This window comes from Carcharhinus amblyrhynchos, chromosome 34, assembly GCF_965287045.1.
Source record: "Carcharhinus amblyrhynchos chromosome 34, sCarAmb.v2.hapA, whole genome shotgun sequence".
Lineage (NCBI taxonomy): Eukaryota > Metazoa > Chordata > Chondrichthyes > Carcharhiniformes > Carcharhinidae > Carcharhinus > Carcharhinus amblyrhynchos.
In genome coordinates, this window is record NC_137357.1 from 15114399 (window position 1) to 15134264 (window position 19866).

Consider the following 19866-nt stretch of genomic DNA (forward strand, 5'->3'; position numbering starts at 1 on the left):
CTAATGGGCGGGCCCAGGACTGAAGTTTCCAGGTCTGCTTCTCTTCCACCCCCCCCACCCTTCTTCAGCAGGAAGTGGTTCACTCCAACAAGGACCCTCTGACTTTCTCTCATGGAGGAGGCCAGCGATCGGGACCACGGCAGTGTGGGGCGACTGCTTATGTGTTGATCTTGGCTCTGAAAGATTAGTGCATGCGCAGTGGCCCATCCAGCGTAGTGCTGCTGGCCTCTCCCGTGGGAATATTCCCCACCTCTGGATTGTCAGAGTGAATCCACTCCACAGTGCTCCAGGTGTGGACGATTCATTTTGAAACTCCACTGAAAAATCTGTGCGAGTTACTCCAGTCGTTGTGCAAATTTGGTGCTTATAGAGTCATAGAGGTTTACAGCCTGGAAACAGGCCCTTTAGTCCAACTTGTTCATGCCACCCTTTTTTTTTAACCCCCTAAGCTAGTCCCAATCGCCTGCGTTTGGCCCATATCGCTCCATACCCATCTTACCCATGTAACTGTCTAAATGCTTTTTGAAACACAAAATTGTACCCGCTTATACTAATACATTTGGTAGCTTGTTCCAGACACTCACCACCCTCTGTATCAAAAAAACTGCCCCTCTGGACACTTTTTTTTTGTATCTCTCTCTTCTCACGTTAAGCCTGTGCCCTCGAGTTTTAGACTCCCCTACCTTCACAACAAGATATTGACCATTCAGCTGATCTGTGCCCCCTCATTATTTTATAGACCTCTATAAGATCACCCCTCAGCCTCCTACGTGCTGCAGAAAAAAGTCCTGGTCCATCCAGCCTCTCCTTGTAACTCAAAACCCTCAAGTCCCAGTGGCCTCAGAGTAAGTCTTATCTGCCCTTTTTGAATTTTTTTTGGGAGAATCCCAGCTGAAACATTTTAATGTTGTGATAGTTAGTCGCCAAACTCCTGCAGCCACAACCCGTGTACATGATATATCCAAGGACCTGTTAGTGGTCTGTAAACTCGATGACCCCACATCCCTCTGCTCCTCATGCGAATTACAACCTCCCATTTTGAACGAGGACCTTTCCCTCCCGCATCCCTCAGTGATCCCTGTGATTCTGGCCTCTTCCACCTCCCTCATTTTAACAATGTCACCAGTGGGCGGCTGCGCCTTCGGCTGGAGTGGGGGGGGGGGGAGCATAAGTACTGGAATTCCCTCCCCGAACCCCTCAATTCCCCAAGAGTCCTGCTGGCACCTGTCCCAAATAACTCGCTCAACACGTTTGCTGTCACCGATTTAGTTTGAGGCTTCTGCCTTGGGATACGGTGCCCAAGTCCCGATAGCTGGAACTGCAGCTCAGGGTTAACGCACCCGAAGGGAGTATCAGCTGCAGAAACACCTCTTCCAGCTCGTCCTCACGATGTGATTGCTTCCTTCACTGGCCCGCACTCAGTTGCCGAAGGAGCTTTGACCTGGTGTTGGAAGACTTCTTACTGTGTCTACCCCAGTCCAACACCGGCATCTCCACAACATGCCTCTCACGGTGGCCCAGGCTTCTGCCTTGCTCGTGGCTGGGTGCCTGTTTTAGATCCAGTTACTTGTAAGAGTGCAGAATGTTCAGAGTGCTGCTTTCATTTTACGCTTCTGATTAATGTAACTTGTTCTGCATTTGGAGTCCAATATGATTCGTCTGTTCTGAGGAACTTCTGCAATCCTGCACTGTTCACTCTGTTTCTCTCTCCATAGATGCTTATGAAGAGTTTTTGTGGGAGGTCATTGGTGGGAAAAGGTCTTTCTAACATCAGATCCTTGGTCATAGAATCCCTACGTGCAGAAGGAGACCACGCGGCCCATTGTATCCATTCCAGCTCTCTGTGTCTGCTCCCATCCCTTTTCTCCTCTCTCAGAGTCCTGCAAATCCTCTCCTTGGGAACAGTCTCTCTCCATCCACTCATTCCTGATTTTTGAACAGGTCTAACAAAATTGCTCTTGACTCTGTGTGAGGGATGGATCGTTATTACATTGTCGCTGGTGGGATCTCACTGTGTGCTGGCCGGGTTGGGGAAGGGGCCGAGTGGGAGGTTGAGGAGCGAAACCAGAATCACAAATTCTTGTGGTGCAGAAAAGAGGCCAGACAGCCCATTGTGTCTGTGCCGGCTTTCCAAACAGGCAGCGTGACTTAGGAGCGATTTTCCCCTGCCTTTCCACCCCCCTACATTGTCTCTATTCAAATCCCTCACCAATTACAGAATGGTTCGAACATAGATGTGTGGCCACTCGGCCCTTTGTGTCTGGGCTGGCTCCCTGAGGGACTCATTCCCCTGGGGATGCAGCCTCATCCCCACCGTCATCATCTCCCTGTTCAACCCCCCTCGATCCTTCCTGGAAAGAAAAAGAAGCACAGCCAAACTTGTACGAATTGATTGAAAGGAAAGTTCATGACGGCTGATATTTCTTTTCAGTGAATTCGGGTTGCACAACCGATATTCTGTGAGTGCCTTTCTCGCTTTAACTGGGTGCTGGGGGCGGGGCTACAGAGATAGGGCGGGGCCAGGGAGAGAGAGAGTGGGCGCCAGGGGAGGAGCCGGCGACAGGGGCGGGGCCAGGCCAGTGAGAGGGGCGGGGTCAGGCCAGGTGGCTCCTCTGGTTGGCTTGTGGACACCCCGCCCCCCCTCCCCGGGCCGAGCGGCGCTATCAAGATGGCTGGCGGTAGGAGCGGGCGACGTTGAAGCCACAGGATGGGCGCCCTGGGCAGCAGGCTGGCGGCGGTGGGCAGCCGGCCCGGAGCCTCCAGCTGTGAGTGCGAGCGGCGGAAACGCAAGCGACTGCGGCGGGAGGACGATGATGATGATGAGGAGGAGGAGGATCGAGCGGAGAGCGAGGCCCGGGAGGCGGGCGGGCCGCGCAGGTCAGCCAGTGGGCGGGAAGGTGGGGGCGCATGCGCGGTCAGGGCAGGTCACGTGGCTTCCAGCGTTGTCCACATTGAACCTGGAACCCCAGTCCCAGCCCAATAAATACCCCAGTACTGAGCCCCAGTAAATACCCCAGTCCCATAAATATCCCTGTACTCAGCCCCATAAATACTCCAGTACCCAGTCCCAGCCCCATAAATATCCCAATAAATACCCCAGCACCCAGCCCCCTAAATAACACAGTACCCAGTCCCGTAAGTACCCTAATACCCAGCCCCATAAATGCCCCAGCACCATCGATAGCCCTGTCCCTGGCCCCATAATACCCCAGTAAATACCCCATACCCAGCCCTATAAATAGCCCAGTCCCCTGCCCCCTAAATAACCCAGTCCCGTGAATGCCCTTGTACCCCAGCCCCGTAAATGCCCCAGCACCCTCAACAGCCCTGTCCTTGGTCCCATAAACACCCCAATACCCAGCACCCAGCCCCGTAAATACCCCGATACCCATCAGTTTGAAACCACCTCCACACAGCTTCAATTACCCCCCCACGTACCCCAGTAAATATCCTGGAGCAATCAGCACAATGCTGCAAATCTGAAATTATTACATAAAATGCTGGGTAAAACCACAGCAGCACAGTAGTTAGCACTGCTGCCTCTCAGCGTCAGGGACTTGAGTTCGATTCCCGGCTTGAGTCACTGTGTGGAGTTTGTACGTTCTCCCTGTGTCTGCCTGGGTTTACTCCGGGTGCTCCAGTTTCCCCCACAGTCTGAAAGAGATGCTGGTTAGGTGGATTGGCCGTGAAAAATGTGCTTGGTTCTTGGGATAGGGCACACCCTGGATAGGATAAGCTGCCAGGGAGTCAGTGCAGACTCGATGGACTGAATTGCCTCCTGTGCATTGCAGTGATTGTATGATCGCAGGTTGTGATGAGGAGATAAAAAGTTTACAAGTAGATATTGATAGGCTCAACAAATGGGCCAGAATCGGGCAGATGGAGTGTAATGTGAATAAATACGAGGTTGTCCACTTTGGCCTGAAAAATAAAAGGGCAAATGACTATTTAAATTGGAAACAGATTCAAAAAGTGTCTGTGTGGAGGAATCTGGGTGTCCTTGTGCATGAGTCTCAGAAACTTTAGAAACCCTTCAGTGCTGAAGGAGGCCATTCGGCTCATCGAGTCTGCACTGACAACAATCCCACCCAGACCTTATCTTCGTAATCTAACATATTTATTCTGCTAATCCCTCTAACCTGTGCGTCCCAGGACACTAAGAGGCCAGTGCACCTAACCCACAAGTTTTTGGAGTGTGGGAGGAAACCGGAGCACCCAGAGGAAACCCTCACAGAGCATGGGGAGAACTTGCAGACTCCGCACAGTGGGTATGCAGGTGCAGAATGTTATAAGGATGGCAAATGGAATCTTGGCATTTATTGCAATGTGGTCTGGAGTATAAAAGGAGAGAAGTGTTGTTACAATTATATCACACGTTGGTGAGACCACACTGAGAGTATTGTGTTCAGTTTTGCTCACCTTCTTTGAGGAATGATGTGATGGCACTCGAGGTGGTTCAGAAGACGTTCGCTAGATTGATTCCAGGTTGGAAGGGGCTGTCATATTAGGAGCGGGTGAGTAGCTTCTGTACCTTGCTGGGTACAGAAGAATGAAAGCGGATTTGATTGAGGTTTATAAAATACTCAACGGGATTGATAAAGTAAATGGTAACCAAATGTTCCCCCTTCTAGAACACTCTCAGACAAGAGGAGATATTTGTAAAGTTGGTGGGGGGGGAAGTTGAAGACAGAGATGAGGAGAAGCTACTTCTCACTGAATCTGTGGACCTCACTGTCCGAGAGTGTAGAATCAATCAAGAAATTAAAGAAAGAGATCAATATTTGATCAAAGCAAGATAAAGGGCTATTGGGAAAAGGCGGGAAAGTAGGGTTTGGATGAGGTAGAGATCAGCCATGATCATATAGAATGGCAGAGTGGGCTCGAAAGGCTGAATTGCTGACGCTTGCTCCTAATGCCTATGTTCCTCTCTACCTTGACAATCCCCCTCAGGATCTTAGGTGTTTGAATATGGTCAACCCCTCACTCTCCTAAACTCTAAGGAATACCAACCCAGACTATTTCGTCTCTTGATGTAGCTCTTGGGGCAAAGAGGTCAAAGGATATTGGGGAAAGGTGGGAACAGGTTACTGAGTCGGATGATCAGCCCTGATCAGGTTGAATGGCAGAGCAGGCTTGAAGGGCTGAATGGCCTCCACCTGCTGCTACTTTCTATGTTTCTATGTCACTGGACTCATGACACAGAGAGCTAAGTTAATGCTCTGTGCGCGAGGGTTCAGATCCCATTACGGGGCTCTCTGTATCCCTGGTCCCGTGACATTGTTTCATTCCCCTCAATTCACCTGACAGTACTGACTGAGTAGATGAGGCTGGATTTGATTTCCTCACAGAAGATGATCTGGCTGAGTAGAGATGGAGGTGTGTAAACAATTGGACAGGGGTGTTAGATGGTCATTAGATACCTCCATGGGTATCTCCATTGTCGCCCAATTTGTAAGTCAGCTCCAGCCCCAGAGTTACTGGACATGGCCAGTGGTGCTGAGCTGGCGAACTCTCAGTGCTGGTGGTGGAAGGCTGAGGGACAGTAACTACTCACAGACAGAGCAGGACCCTTTCTGTATCATTAACTTTCAATGGCAGCTTTTCTAAAGAGGTGTGATGGGCTGAACGGCCTTCTCCTTTGCTGGAAGCAGACTGTGCTTTCTTGAAGCACACATCGGAAAGGCAATGGAACTGACCTGGTGTATCCTTTTCCCTCGTCAGACTGCTCCTTGAAAACGGGAGGTTCCTCCCAGAAACAGAAGAAAGAGCGACGTTTCGAGGAGTGGGCAGGGGACGTGCTTTCTAGGGTCAGTCAGCAGAGGACAGGGATTTTAAGTCTTTGTTGAAGGGATGAGATGAGGAACCACTTTTTTTTCCCCCAGAGGATGGGAGTAGTTTGGAATGCCACTATCTGAAAGGATGTTTGAGCCAGAGACCATCACCGCATTTAAAACATTCCACAACTTGTCGCGTGCAGCAATGTGGGAAAACTTGACCAGTTTGGGATACAACAGGCTGAATGGCCTCTTTCGGTGCCATTAACTTTCGATGACAGCTCTTCTAAAGAAGGAGAATGATGGGTTGAACGGCTTTTCCTTTGCTGTGGGATCCTGTTCCAAGCTAAATGTGGGCAAATAGAACAGGTTAACAAAAATACCTATCACATAGACCCAACAAACTTGAGAGGAGTTGCTACAAACGTGTATCCCACTACCATGGGGATGAGTTGAAGTCGAGAGGGCTCATGCATTTATTCAAATTTACAGTAAAAGAGCAGGCCGTTCAGCCCATCAGGTTTATGTCAGTATTTACTCAAGGGAATTGCATTCCAATTCTCTTCCCATGTGTACAAGAACAAAGAAAATTAGAGCAGTGGAACAGGCTCTTCAGCCCTCCAAGCCTTCACTGATTACGCTGTCCGAATGAACTAAAACCCCCAACCTTTCCGGGAATATATCCCTCTATTCCCATCCTATTCATGTACTTGTCCATACGCCCCTCAAAATTCACTATCATATCTGGTGCCACTATCTCCCCCGGCGGCAAGTTCCAGGCACTCACCACCCTCTGTCTAAAAACAAAACTCGCCTCGTATGTCTCTTTTAAACTTTGCGTCTCGCACCTTAAACCTATGCCCCGTCGTAATTGACGCTTCCACCCTGGCAAAAAGCTTTTGACTATCCATTTTGTCCATGCCCCTCATAATCTTATCAAGTTGGTTATTTCCAGAGTAGGTTGCTAGTCTATCGCTGGGGCTTATAGCTTAAGGGGCAGCACTCTACATCAAGTGTGGCTGACCAGGAATCTCTCCTGCTCTGCGAGGCACATTGGCATGTTTGGAAAGATGTACAGATTGACAGACTCAACCTGTTTGGCCATGTTATAATGCACCAAACTCAGTCATCAAGTCCCGGGGTGAGAATCAAACCCAGAGTTTCTGGCTCGGAGGCAGGGACATTACCCACTGCACCATTAGCCCTCTGAATTAAGGGGATGTGTGAGGACAGACAGGAAAATGGGAGGATCATGGGGCAGTGAACATTAAGTGATTAGAGTCTGAGAAGGCTTGAGTGCTGCGTTACCCAGTTCTATCAAATGGCCTGTTTCTGCAATGTAATTGGCAGGTGACATTCCCAAGGTGTTTTGCAGGACTGGGTCAGTGAGCCATGGCTAGCAGTAAAATTGGAATTTGAGAGGGGTTTGCAAAGGTAGAGAGAGAGAGGGAGACTGGGGGCTTGCAGAGGGGGTTACGTTGGACTGGGGGTTACGAGGCTGGAGCAGGTTACACACAGCAGCAGCACCAGAGGGCAAGGGATTTGAGAATCACAATGTTAAATGGTGAAATGGCAAAGTATTTATAAGGAGTAAGGAGTATGCCTGGAATTTGACAACTGTGAGAGGGTGGCATGGTGGCACAGTGGTTAGCACTACTGCCTCACAGCTCCAGGGACCTGAGTTCGATTCCCAGCTTGGGTCGCTGTCTGTGGAGAGTCTGCACATTCTCCCCGTGTCTGTGGGTTTCCTCCGGGTGCTCTGGTTTCGTTGACACTCCAAAGACGTGATGGTTAGAGTGCATTGGCTGTGCTAAATTCTCTTTCAGTGTACCCGAACAGAGTGTAGCGATGGAGGGATTTTCACAATAGCTTCATTACAGTGTTAATGTAAACCTGCATGCAAATAAACTACTTTAGATAGCAGAGGATGAGAGGCGGGTGAGGAAGGCAGCCTCAGGATGAGAAAAGCAGGATTCAGTAAAACCCAAATTCCAATTCAATCTGAAGGCCTGCAGACGGAATGAGTAAAATTGTATCCATGGTCTGTAATTGCAGCAGTGGGAAACATTCAGCTTCACTGTGAGACCTCAATGTGAAGCAAGAGCGTTGCGAGGAATGAATTCTTTATCTCGCCACAAATATTTGCATTGCAAGTTGGCTGCCTTCTCCGGTTCTCCCATTCATTACCACTCCCCTCCACATTCTTGCCCAGTATATTGAGCCATTCCGGATGATAAACTCTCTGTTTAGCAAGTTGCTGACATTGCTGTTGGGTCCAGAGAAAGCAGATCCTATCGGATCTGAATAGTTCTAGGGGGGAGGAGGTCGAGGGAGTGAGAATGGAAATTGGGACACAGCAGCCTGCCACGCTCTCACCAAACCAAGCAGGAAGGAATGACACCAGAAATTCCTCGGTGGCTCAAGTAGCGTCTATGGAGAGAAAAAGACATGAATGCTCCAGGTTGGGCAGCACAGTGGTTAGCACTGCTGCCTCGCAGCGCCAGGGACCCAGGTTCAACTCATGGTTTGGGTCAATGTCTGTATGGAGTCTGCACATTCTCCCATGTTTGCGTGGGTTTCCTCCAGGTGCTTCGGTTTCCTCCCACAGTCCGAAAGATGTACGGGTTAGGTGGATTGGCCGTGCTAAATTGACTCTAGTGTCAGGGGATTAGCAGGGTAAATATGTGATGTTCTGAGAATAGGGCCTGGGTAAGATTGTGGTCGGTGCAGACTCATTGGGCCAAACTGCCTCCTTCTGCACTGTCGGGATTCTATGAGGTCAGCGACATTTCAACCATAGCTTAGAGTTCAGGAAGACTGAGCAGGTTTGGTCTCTATACTTAAGGAAGGATATACTTGCATTGGAGGGGGTACAGTGAAGGGTCACTGCACTGGTCCCTGGGGTGAGAGGGTTGTCCTACAATGAGAGGCTGAGTAAATTGGGTCTGTACTCTCTGGACTTCAGAAAAATGAGAGGCAATCTCATTGAAACACAATTGGTACGGTGGATGGTGAGAGGTTTCCCCTGGTCCAGGGAAGTTTGAACACAACTCAGACTGAGATGAGGAAGAAATGTCTTCATTCTGAGAGTTGTGAATCTTGAGTCTGTGTACCCCAGAGGATTGTGGGTGCTCCATCATGGAGGAGCAGGGACAGAATTGTGGTGTGAGGGGAATTGAGGGACAGGGAGAGGTGTTGGAGATGCTATTGAATGATGGAGCAGGTTCAAGGGACCGTGCAGTCTAGCCCTGCTCCACTTTTTAAAATTCTTACAAGGTGCTTCAAATATCAACACATCCGTCAGGCTGCCTTTGAATGCAGACAGGCAGGTTCCTGAGAAATCCCATTGAAGATTCTGGCAGAAGCCTCGGTGAACACTGTCATTGAGCCAACAACCTCGACAAAGGCAAACTGCCAGAGATCCTACCTTCCAATTATGAGTGTGTGGCACCCAGCCATCAGTGTGACTGCCAGCAACCGAAACTTCACACTGTGTAAACAAACAGCCAATAATCCACAGATTTCACACTCTGGAGGAAATCCCCATATCGGACACACCTACGCAAAAATACTTCGTCTTCCCTCCAACATTTTCCGTCAGTTTAGAATGGACCGTAGAGCAAGTGTTGGCTCGTTGCAAAATCATTGTCACCTTTTCAAGGGTAATAAGGGATGGGTAATACGTGCTGGCCCAGACAGAAACGCCCATATCCCGTGAAAGAATAAAATAAAGATGGATTTTATCTTCAGTTACACCATCAGTAAATATTTTTGTCAGACCCGCCTGGACATGGAAAATCTCAGAAAAGAACGTTGAAAGGTGGTTCGTGGAACAGTTTAGTGAACCCACTCTGTACATAATTCACCTCCACTCTCATTGCAAACACAGACAAGACAGATTTAACAGAGGAACTGTCTTAGGAAGTAGTTGTTTGTGCAGTTCCAAACGTGCAGCCTCAGCGGAACTAAGCATTTAGCAGGAACTGTGCAACGGTGCACCTGTATGTACACAGCCCCCTCACCCTGTCTACAAAAGCCTGCTTGGAGCTTCCAGTTGGCAGCTTTGCTCCATGGGGTGGGGCTTGTAGAGCAATGCAGAGGTACACTGCCTTTACAGAGACTGCAACAAGCAGAGAAGTGGCACTTGTCTGCATACTTATACCTACACGATTGGCTTCTTTTTTAACCTGATCTGCCACTTCAAAAGCAGCATGTTCCTTTCACAGAATCGTAGATAATTGTGTTTCAATGCAGAAGGAGGCCGTTCAGCCCATCCACGGCAGAAATGCTCTGACCTGTGAGGCACAACCAAGGCTGCCAGTCAAGGAATGGCCACTTGTGTGTGGCCCTTCAGCGTTGTATTGGGGAAGGGGTGGTGGGCTGACAGCATGGGAAGGGATAGGGGGTGAGATGCCAGCCGGGAGGTGGGGTGGAGGTTAGGAGAGAAGGAGTGTTACTGGGCCGATAGTGTTGGGGAATCACCAGTGGGTGGGGGTGACTGGGCTGGCAGATGTAGTGGGGGTAGGAGTCACCAGTGGGGAGATGGGATGGGGGTGCTGTAGGAGAGGATGGGAGTTACTGGGCTGGTATGTGGGTTAGAAGAGGGGTTTATTGGGCTGGTGGTATGGAAGATTGCCAGCGGGGGTGAGCAGAGAAAGAGCGTTACTGGGCTGTCATGTGGGGGGTTCGGAGAGGAGGGGTTTATTGGGCTGTCAGTGTCGCGGGTCAGGAGAGGAAGGGGTGACTGGGCTGGCAGTGTGGGGAAGTTAGGATAGGAGGGGTTTATTGGGCTGGCAGTGTGGGGGTTTGCCAGCGGCGAGGAGAGAAAGGGGGTTACTGGATTGGCAGTGTGGGTGGGTGGGTTAGGTGTGGAGAGGAGGGGGTTTATTGGGCTGGCAGTGGGACGGAGGGGCATGATGTGTAATCTGAAGCCACACCTCACGGGTATCTAAATTGGACACAGTTGTACACACAGAGAATGAAAGAAGTTTGGACCTCACTCTAGCCAATAGAAGATAGATCAATTGGTCAGTTTTCAATCTGGGATTGATAGATTTTTTTTTTTGTTCAGCCATAGTCACAAGGACGATGTGGCAAAGGGAAGTAGCTGGAGTCCACTCACAGATCAGCAGTGATCCCACTGGACGATTCAGGGGTTCACTAATCTCCTGCTGTCTCCAAATGGCTTCTCAGCTAGACCGAGCACCATCAGGAGACATTGGTGAAGTTGTGGCTCTGAGAGGAGTAGGTGTTCTGACTGAAGAAAGCACAGGTGAGCCAAGGGCAAATGGTGCAGTCAGGCCAGGCACTGAAGCTCTCAGCCTTCTTCAACCAGTTTATATCTTCACCCAAGAGCAATCGAGGCTAATAAAGTTCTCTGCTGAAAACCAAGCAAACGCCTGGCAGTGATTGACACAGCAGCAGGTCACTTTTTGGGAAATTCTTTTATTCATCAGCCTCCGGCTTGTGATGGTGAGCAGAACGACAAGCCAGGGTTTAGAAGAATTTGGCAAGAGCCGGAGGATTTGCTGCAGGGTTAATAACCTCTCTGTTTGGTTTTGTTTGAGCTGTCTCGAACTTGGCAAACCCGTGCTCACCGCTGAACATCGAATGTCCTGTGACAGTGTTTTCTTTGTGTTTCTGTTCCTGTCATTAACATCAGGCTCTGGTCTCCTCTTACTGCAGGAAAAAATTGAAAAGCACTTCCAAGTACATTTATCAGACCCTCTTCCTCGCTGGAGAAAACAGTGATATCACAATCTGTGCCCTGGGACAGGAATGGCACCTACATAAAATCTACCTGTGTCAGGTAAGAGATTAAAGCTTCTCTGCCCCTGTTGTGTGGGATTGTATTGTGGGGTTATTATCAGAGCATTGCCTGCACCTGTAAAGACTTGATTACCTGTAAAGACTCGCATTCCAACCATTACCTTGTAATTGAGGTTGTGTCTACATAAGCCCTGTTTGTGAAACAAATCCTGCACTCAACTGATGAAGGGGCAGCGCTCCAAAAGCTCGTGCTACCAAATAAACCTGTTGGACTTCAACCATTTGGCCTTTGGAGCCTGCTCCCTCATTCATGACAATCACTGCTGATCGTACAACTCAATGGCCTAATCCTGCTTTCTCCCCATAACCTTTGATCCCATTTGCCCCAAGTGCGATATCCAGCTGCCTTTTGAATACATTCGATGTTTTGGCATCACCTACTTCCTGTGATAATGAATTCCGCAGGCTCATCATTCTTTGTGCGAAGAAATGTCTCCTTATCACTGTTCTAAATGGTCTACCCTGAATCCTCAGACTGTGACCTCTGGACTCCCCCACCATCGGGAATATCCTCCTGTATCTCCCCTGTTCAGTCCAACCCCACTCTCTCTCCTCTCTCTCTCTCTCTCTACCCCACCCCCCCACCCTCCAATAATCTGAACTCCAGTGGAAACGATGCCAACGTAGTCAATCTCTCCTCATCTGTTCAATAATTTCTTGTTTCTTTTGAGGTTTTTAATTTCTGCATTTCTTCCGAGGGTCATGTCCTTGCTGACCATACACATTTCATAAACTCAACCTTCATTTCTCCTTGTCTTTGTTTCGGCCAAACCCTTTTGTCTTTGCTGTTGGGCAGCTCTGTCTGATCGAATGTTGACTGTATTTCTCTTGTTCTTCTCTTTTTGTTGTTCTTTGGTGCCCCCTCTCTGAGGTGTTTCATTGCCCCCCATCGTGGGGTATTTTGTGGCCCTCTCTCTGGGATTTTCTGTTGCCTCCTTTGTGAAGTCCTTGTTGCCTCCTCTTTGGTGTTTCCCTTTTTGAGGTTCTCATTGCTTCATCTTTGAGGTTTTATCAGGGCCTTTTTTGCAAATTGCCCTCTTTCTGGGATCTTCTCTCATTTTCCTGTCTATTGCCAATTATTTCTTCTTGTAGTGTCACTTTGATTGTAATCTCTTCAGGGTATTGCCGCCTTAAGCACGTATCATCACAGTTATTCCCAGGGAAATATCGAACACTGACATGCACATTGAACAGAAAGACAGGAGCTGGACAAGAGTGATGATAGCCTGTTTCGCCTGGCTAAAGTGTTTACAGATAAACATCCAAATTCCAGGATCAGTGCTCAACTATCTTCTTTCATCTCCGGGCAGCATGCTAGATTATTCAAGGGTCACCAAACTGCGGCTTTCCCCGGGCAAGGCGCTGGGCAGGGCAATGTTGGGGCTCGAGGGCAGGGTGAGGAGGAGGAGGCTCTGGGGCAGGGCGAGGAGGAGGAGGAGGAGGCTCGAGGGGAGGGCAAAGGAGCAGGGTAACGAGGGGGAAGCTTGAGGGCAGGGCGAGGAGGAGGCTCTTGGGCAGGGCGAGGGGACAGGCTGAGAGGAGGCAAGTCGGAAGGTGGAGGTAGGGTGACGAGGAGGCTCGAGGGTAGGGCAGAGGGGGCAGGGTAAAGAGGAGGTTCTGGGCAGGGTGAGGAGGCAGGGCAAGGAGGGTGGCTTGGAGGCAGGGTGAGGAGGAGGGAGTCAGCAGAGGGCAGGGCAAGGAGAGGGCTCGGGAGCATGGTGAGGAGGAGGGGGAGGCACTGGGGCAAGGCGAGGAGGGGACTGGGAGGGGGGCAGGGCCGGGGGGCAGGACAAGGAGAGGGCTTGGGGGTGGTGGGGGGGGGTGCAGGGTGAGGAGGAGGTCCCAAACCTACCTCAAGGAATTATTCTGGGTCTCACACACTGAGCTCCCTTGCACCTCCCCAGTATATTAGTAAAGAATGAGATGAGGCAAAGTACCTTCAATTCTTGAGAATTCTCGACAGCCAAGAGGCCTGGCTGGTGAATCAACGAGTATAATAAGACAGAGATCCAGATGTCCTTGAGCACAGAGACAGAGCGGGAACTTGGAGGGTGGGGGGGATCTTTCGGGTCAGAGTGGGAACTTGGGGTTGAGATGGAAGATCAGCTCTGATCAAGTTGCATACCGGAATAAGCTTAAGGGACTGAATGGCCTCCTGTTCCTTCTTCTGGAGGAAGTTGAAAGTGTATAAAGCATTGCACTGGAGTTGATACAATGACAAAGCTGCCTGTTTGAGCTGAATAATAGCTGTTAAGGTGAAAAAGCTGGAAATATGTATGAAGCTGTGTGCCACTTTCTGCTCATGTATATTATCTATAATTGAGTGAGCGTCGGTTTGGAGCTAGCTGATGACTATCACTCTTTGCAAATTCATCCCTTGGTGATAATAAGTGCTCTTTCAATCTTGGTCCATTTCTCAAACATAAATGAGATATGTGGCGCTTAGCTCTGTCATTGCTAATAGCACCAACTGGTATGAGAGAACAGCAACCACAAGGCGGTTAGAAAAAGAGAACAAGAAGAGGAAGAGAACAGCCAAGACAGACAGCAGCGACAGACAAACGTATGAGAGAGGAGGAGGGAGACAGTACCAAGACGAAAACAGAGGGGAGAGAGACAGAGTGTTCCGATCACCAGCAACTTGTCCAGGTCCCCACCGTGCTGAAACTATAGTAAAGAAAGCCCCACCAACGCCTCTACTTTCTCAGAAGAGTCAGGAAACTTGGCATATCCACTACAACTCTCACCATAGAGAGCATTCTTTCTGGTTGTATCACAGCTTGATATGGCTCCTGCTCTCCCCAAGACCGCAAGGAACTACAAAAGGTTGTTAATGTAGCCCAATCCATCACGCAAACCAGCCTCCCATCCATTGACTCTGTCTACACTTCCCACTGCCTTGGCAAAGCAGCCAGCATAATTAAGCACTGCACGCACCCCAGACATTCTCTCTTTCACTTTCTTCCTTCGAGAAAAAGATACAAAAGTCTGAGGTCATGTACCAACCCACTCAAGAACAGCTTCTTCCCTGCTGTTGTCAGACTTCTGAATGGACTTGCCTTGCACTAAGTTGATCTTTCTCTATGCCCTCGCTATGACAGTAACACTACATTCTGCACCCTCTCCTTTCCTTTTCTATGAATGGTATGCTTTGGATACCATGCAAGAAACAGTACTTATCACTGTACGCGAACACACATGACAATAGATCAAATCAAAAAAAAAGGAAGGGAACAGCAGTGAGAGAGAGGGAGGGGCAGCAATCAACAGAACATTAAAGGACGGCACCAACATTTAAGCAGAGAGTGTGGTGCGAAAGACAGCGGCAGAGAGACACTAATCTGAGAGAAGCAAGAGAACACGGCAAAAGAAGAAGCAGCAACAACATGCACAGACAGAGAAAATGTGGAACTGAAGGGAAATCTCTCCACAGATGTTGTCAGACCTGCTGAGATTTTCCACATTTTCTGTTTTTGTTCCTGATTCCAGAATGCACACTAATTTGCTTTTATTATAACGACTGTCACAGTATTGATGTAAGAGTCTCACAGAAATAACTAAAGACAACAGGACACGCCAGAGCACTTCTCATCCAGGGGTGTGCAAGAGGGTGCTGGCCATTTATTCTTGGTTCACCTGAGTAAAGTCGATAAAGTGAGGAAAGGCAGAGATAGTGTTGAATCTTTTTCCCCAGGGTTGAAATGCCTGGCACTAAGGGGCATGCACTGAAGGTGAGAAGGGGAAAGTTCAAAGGAGGGCAAGAAAGTTCAAGGGTGGCACAGTGGGTTAGCGCTGCTGCCTCACAGCATCAGGGACCCGGGTTCGATTCCCGGCTTGGGTCACGGCCTGTACGGAGTTTGTACGTTCTCCTGGTGTCTGCGTGGGTTTCCTCCGGGTGCTCTGGTTTCCTCCCATGATCCAAAGATGTGTGGGTAAGGTGCATTGGCCATGCTAAATTGCCCCTTAGTCTCAGGGGGAATTAACAGGTCAAGTCTGAGGTTATGTGGGTCAGGCCTCGATGGGATTGTTTTTGGTGCAGGCTTGATGGGCTGAATGGCCTCCTTCTGCACTGTAAAGATTCTGTGATTCATTCCATGAGATGCGAGGGGCAAGTTTTTTTTAGAGTGCCTGGAAAGCGCTGCCAGTGGTGGTGGTGCAGTCAGATACGATAAGGGCATCTTTATAAGTCCAAAGATACGCGGTTTAGGTTGATTTACCATGCTAAAATTGCTCCTTAGTGTCCTGAGATGCGTAGGTTAGAAGGATGAGCAAGTAAATATGTAGGGATGTGGGGTAGGGCCTGGGTGGGATTATGGTCGTTGTCGACTCGATGGGCCAAGTGGCCTCTTTCTACATTGTAGGGTTTCTATGGTTCAGTGATTCACCCAAACATCTAAGGAATAGAGGAACATGGGCTTGGTAGGCAGAAAGGATTAGTTTAATTTGGCGTCCTGTTTGATATAACATTATAGGGCCGAAGGACCTGTTTCTCATAGAATCCCTGCATTGCAGAAGGAGACCATTCGGCTCATCGAACCTGCACAACAACAAGTCTACCCAGGACCTATCCCCGTAACCCTGTGTATTTATCCTGCGAGTCCCCCTACACTAAGGGGCAATTCAGTATGACCAATCCACCTGCCATGGCCAATCCACGGCATGCTTGCCTTCATCGGTCGGGGCATTGAGTTTAAAAATTGGCAGGTTACAGCTTTACAGAAACTTAATTAAGCCGCACTTGGTTCAATTCCGGTCGCCACACTGCCAGAAAGATGCGGATGCTTTGGAGAGGACATAGAAAAGATTTACCAGGATGTTGCCTGGTACGGAGGGCATTATCGATGAGGAGAGGTTGGAGAAACTTGGTTTGTTCTCACGAGAGCGACGGAGGTTGAGGGGAGACCTGATAGAAATCTACAGGATTATGAGGGCATGGACAGAATGGATAGTCAGAAGCTTTCTCCCAGTGGGGAAGAGTCAATTACTAGGGGGCATAGGTTTAAGGTGCGAGGGACAAGGTTTAAAGGAGATATACGAGGCAAGTTTTGTTTTACACAGAGGGTGGTGGGTGTCTGGAACTTGCTGCCGGGGAAGATAGTGGAAGCAGATCCAATCGTGACTTTTCAGGGGTGTCTGGACAAATACATGAATAGGATGGGAATAGAGGGATATGATCCCTGGGAGGATAGAGGTTTTATTTCAATCGGGCAGAATGATCGAAGCAGGCTTGGAGGGTCGAAGGGTCTGTTCCTTTGTTTTCTTTGTTCTTTGTACCCCACACACTGTCCTTTGCTGTACTGTTCTATATTTGCTTTCAGAAACTTGAAATGAAGGAAAATATGATCAATAACCTCGTAACTTCGTATTCCTAACACATATCAGGTTCAAGCACCTGAATTTCAGCTTGAATTCATGTCACGAGCTCCCTTCCCAATTATCAGTTGACAGGCCTGAAGGACAATTATGGAGCATTTGAGAATTTAACTCCATTCGAATACATGTCTTTAGCTTTCAAATTTTAAAAAACAAACTCACTCGAAGAGTTTCAATCCACGTGGAGATGGGTAACTTTTTCAAAAGAAATGCAGACTTCCAGTGACTGACTGGAAAGATCACATGACAAGTTTGAAGACTTTTACAGCAGCAAACAAATGAAGAGCAATGCTGACCAAACATCTAAAACAACTGATTCACTGTTCTACTCACTGTTCTCTTCACTGTTCTACTCTGCCCTGATGTGGAGATACCAGCGTTGGACTGGGGTAAGAAGTCTCAGAACACCAGGTTAAAGTCTAAAAGATTTATTTGGTAGCATATTGGGGAATGAGCCTGACCAGATGGTCGACGTTTCAGATGGAGAAGAGTTTGAGATCGATGACCACAATTCAGTAAGGTTTATGGTACTGATGGGTAAAGATAAGTATGGTCCTCAAGTGAAGCTACAAAATTGGGGAAGGCTAATTACAACAATATTAGGCAGGAACTGAAGAATGGAGATTAAAGACAGATGTTTGAGGGCAAATCAACATCTGGCATGTGGGAGGTTGCAGTGGGAGTCCCTCTCCCAATTTACAGCCATTCAGGTGGTAATCTGCCTCCTTGTTTTTACAAGGTTATTCACTTTGGAAGCAATAACAAGAAGGCAGATCACTACCTGAATGGCTGTAAATTGGGAGAGGGGAGTGTGCAGCAGGACCTGGGTGTCCTTGTTCACCAGTCACTGAAGGTAAACATGCAGGTGCAGCAGGTGGTAAAGAAGGCAAATGGTTTGTTGGCCTTCATTGCAAGAGGTTTCAAGTACAGGAGCAAGGACGTGCTATTGCAATTATACAGGGCCTTGGCAAGGCCACACCAAGAGTATTGTGTGCAGTTTTGGCCTCCTTTTCTGAGGAAGAATGTTCTTGCTCTCGAGGGAGTGCAGCTAAGGTTTACCAGGCTGATTCCGGAGATGGAGGGAGTGATGTATGAGGAGAGATTAACTCGGTTAGGATTGTTTTTGCTGGAGTTCAGACAAATGAGGGGGAATCTCAGATTTATAAAATTCTAACAGGACTGGACAGGTTAGATGCAGGGACGATATTTCCGATGGTGGGGTGAGTCCAAAATGAGGGGTTACAGTCTGAGGATTCAGGGTAAACCATTTAGGATGGAGATGAGGAGACATTTCTTCACCCAAAGAGTGGTGAGCCTGTTGATGCCAAAACATTGAATGTATTCAGGAGGAGGCTGGATATAGCACTTGAGGTGAATGGGATCAAAGGTTTTGGGGAGAAAGCAGGATTATTAGGCTATTGAGTTGGATGATCAGCCATGATCATGGAGAATGACAGAGCAGGCTTGAAGGGCCAAGTGGCCTCCTCCTGCTCCTATCTTCTGTGTTCCAGTGGAACCCCCTTCTGAATCTTTCTAATGAACTGTATCCTCAATCAGTCTGGTCATATTTAACAGTGAATCACCCTGCCATTGATCTGATAGCTGGTATTCCGAATCTGCCTGTCGATTCAGAAGGTTCTTCTCTGTGAGGTGGGCAGGGAGAAACATTGGCTTGTAAATTCATGTGAAGTTAAAGTTTCAGTGAAAGGAGGAAAGCCTGAAGAAAGTGAATTGGGATGAGTATCTGTTACTATTTTAAGAATTGATGTGCGATTTGACAGAATTAGATTTCTAATTATAAGGGACCTAAGGACTGAGCATTCTCAGAAAGAAGGGAGCAGTTAAATGGAAACTATCTGTGTGAAGGGGATAATTACTGGCAGACTGCTGTATAATTTTACACACCAGATTAATTCGCGGGTAAGAGAGCTGAGTATTTTTGAAAGTGAAAGGGTGGGCCTTTCAGCGTGCTGTGTGTGTGTCTCCAAAGATGTACAGACCCATTCGCTGGTTCCTTGCCTTTGAATCTCTTTGCCTCTTGTGAAGGAATCTGTCGCCTGGGTAAATTCCTGTTATAAATCTTGGCGCCTGGAACCTGTGATTCTGCCCGCGTTAACCTGGCCAGCGAAGGCGTGCAGGTAGAACACAGATGGGCTGCCCCTCAATCAGATTCCTCTTCTTTCTATCGACTCCGTTGGTGGTCCGATTGTTTGATTTGGCTAACGAGTCTTTACTAAACAGATCTGACTCTGTCAACCTGCCTTTGTCAGCTGATTGGCAGCAGTAATGGGAGTCCTCTGACGATCAATAAATCACCTTGGGTGTTACGCAGTTGAGTGTAGGAGGAGAAATTCATTGACAGTCTGCGATGTCCCCTGAGCATTGCCTTCAGAGAAAATTGAATATTCATTGATTGTGTGACAGGCAACCAGTGCAAAATCTCATACTTTACACTGTGGCAAAAGACTGATCCCATACCACCCCCTGCACAACCATCCCCTCACCTCCACCCAATACCCTCATTGAATTCTCCCTGCTCACTCACCAACCCCCGATATCCAAATGAATCCCATTCCTCCCTGATGAATTCTTCCTGCTCCCCCCACCCCGATTCCCAGATGAATCCCAAAACCTGCTCCCCCCCCGATTCCCACTTTGAATTCTCTCTGCTCACCCCTAACACCCCCCACCCTGATTCCCAGATGAATCCCCTCCGATGAATTCCCCCTGCTCCCCCAGTTCATCAGTGAATGAATTCTCTCTGCTTCCCCGATTCCCAGGTGAATCCCGCCTTCTGCTCCGTTGCGAATGGAAAAGTCTCGGTGCTGGCCATTTTCACTTCAAAGGGACAAAGTTTGTCCACCCCTGACAATGTTGCACCCTGAAGAAA

At 48.6% G+C, this 19866-nt stretch overlaps 1 protein-coding gene across 1 annotated transcript in view; it reads left to right on the forward strand.

The window, feature by feature from the left end:
- The first annotated feature begins 2625 nt into the window (after window positions 1–2625).
- The window catches only part of gmcl1 (germ cell-less, spermatogenesis associated), a 69325-nt gene continuing 52084 nt past the window's right edge, over window positions 2626–19866 (forward strand). Inside the window, exons 1-2 of the mRNA XM_080216917.1 lie at window positions 2626–2877; window positions 11460–11583. Coding sequence (XP_080073043.1) covers window positions 2708–2877; window positions 11460–11583 — 294 coding nt within the window. The 5' untranslated portion in view covers window positions 2626–2707. The remainder of the gene's footprint in view (window positions 2878–11459; window positions 11584–19866) is intronic.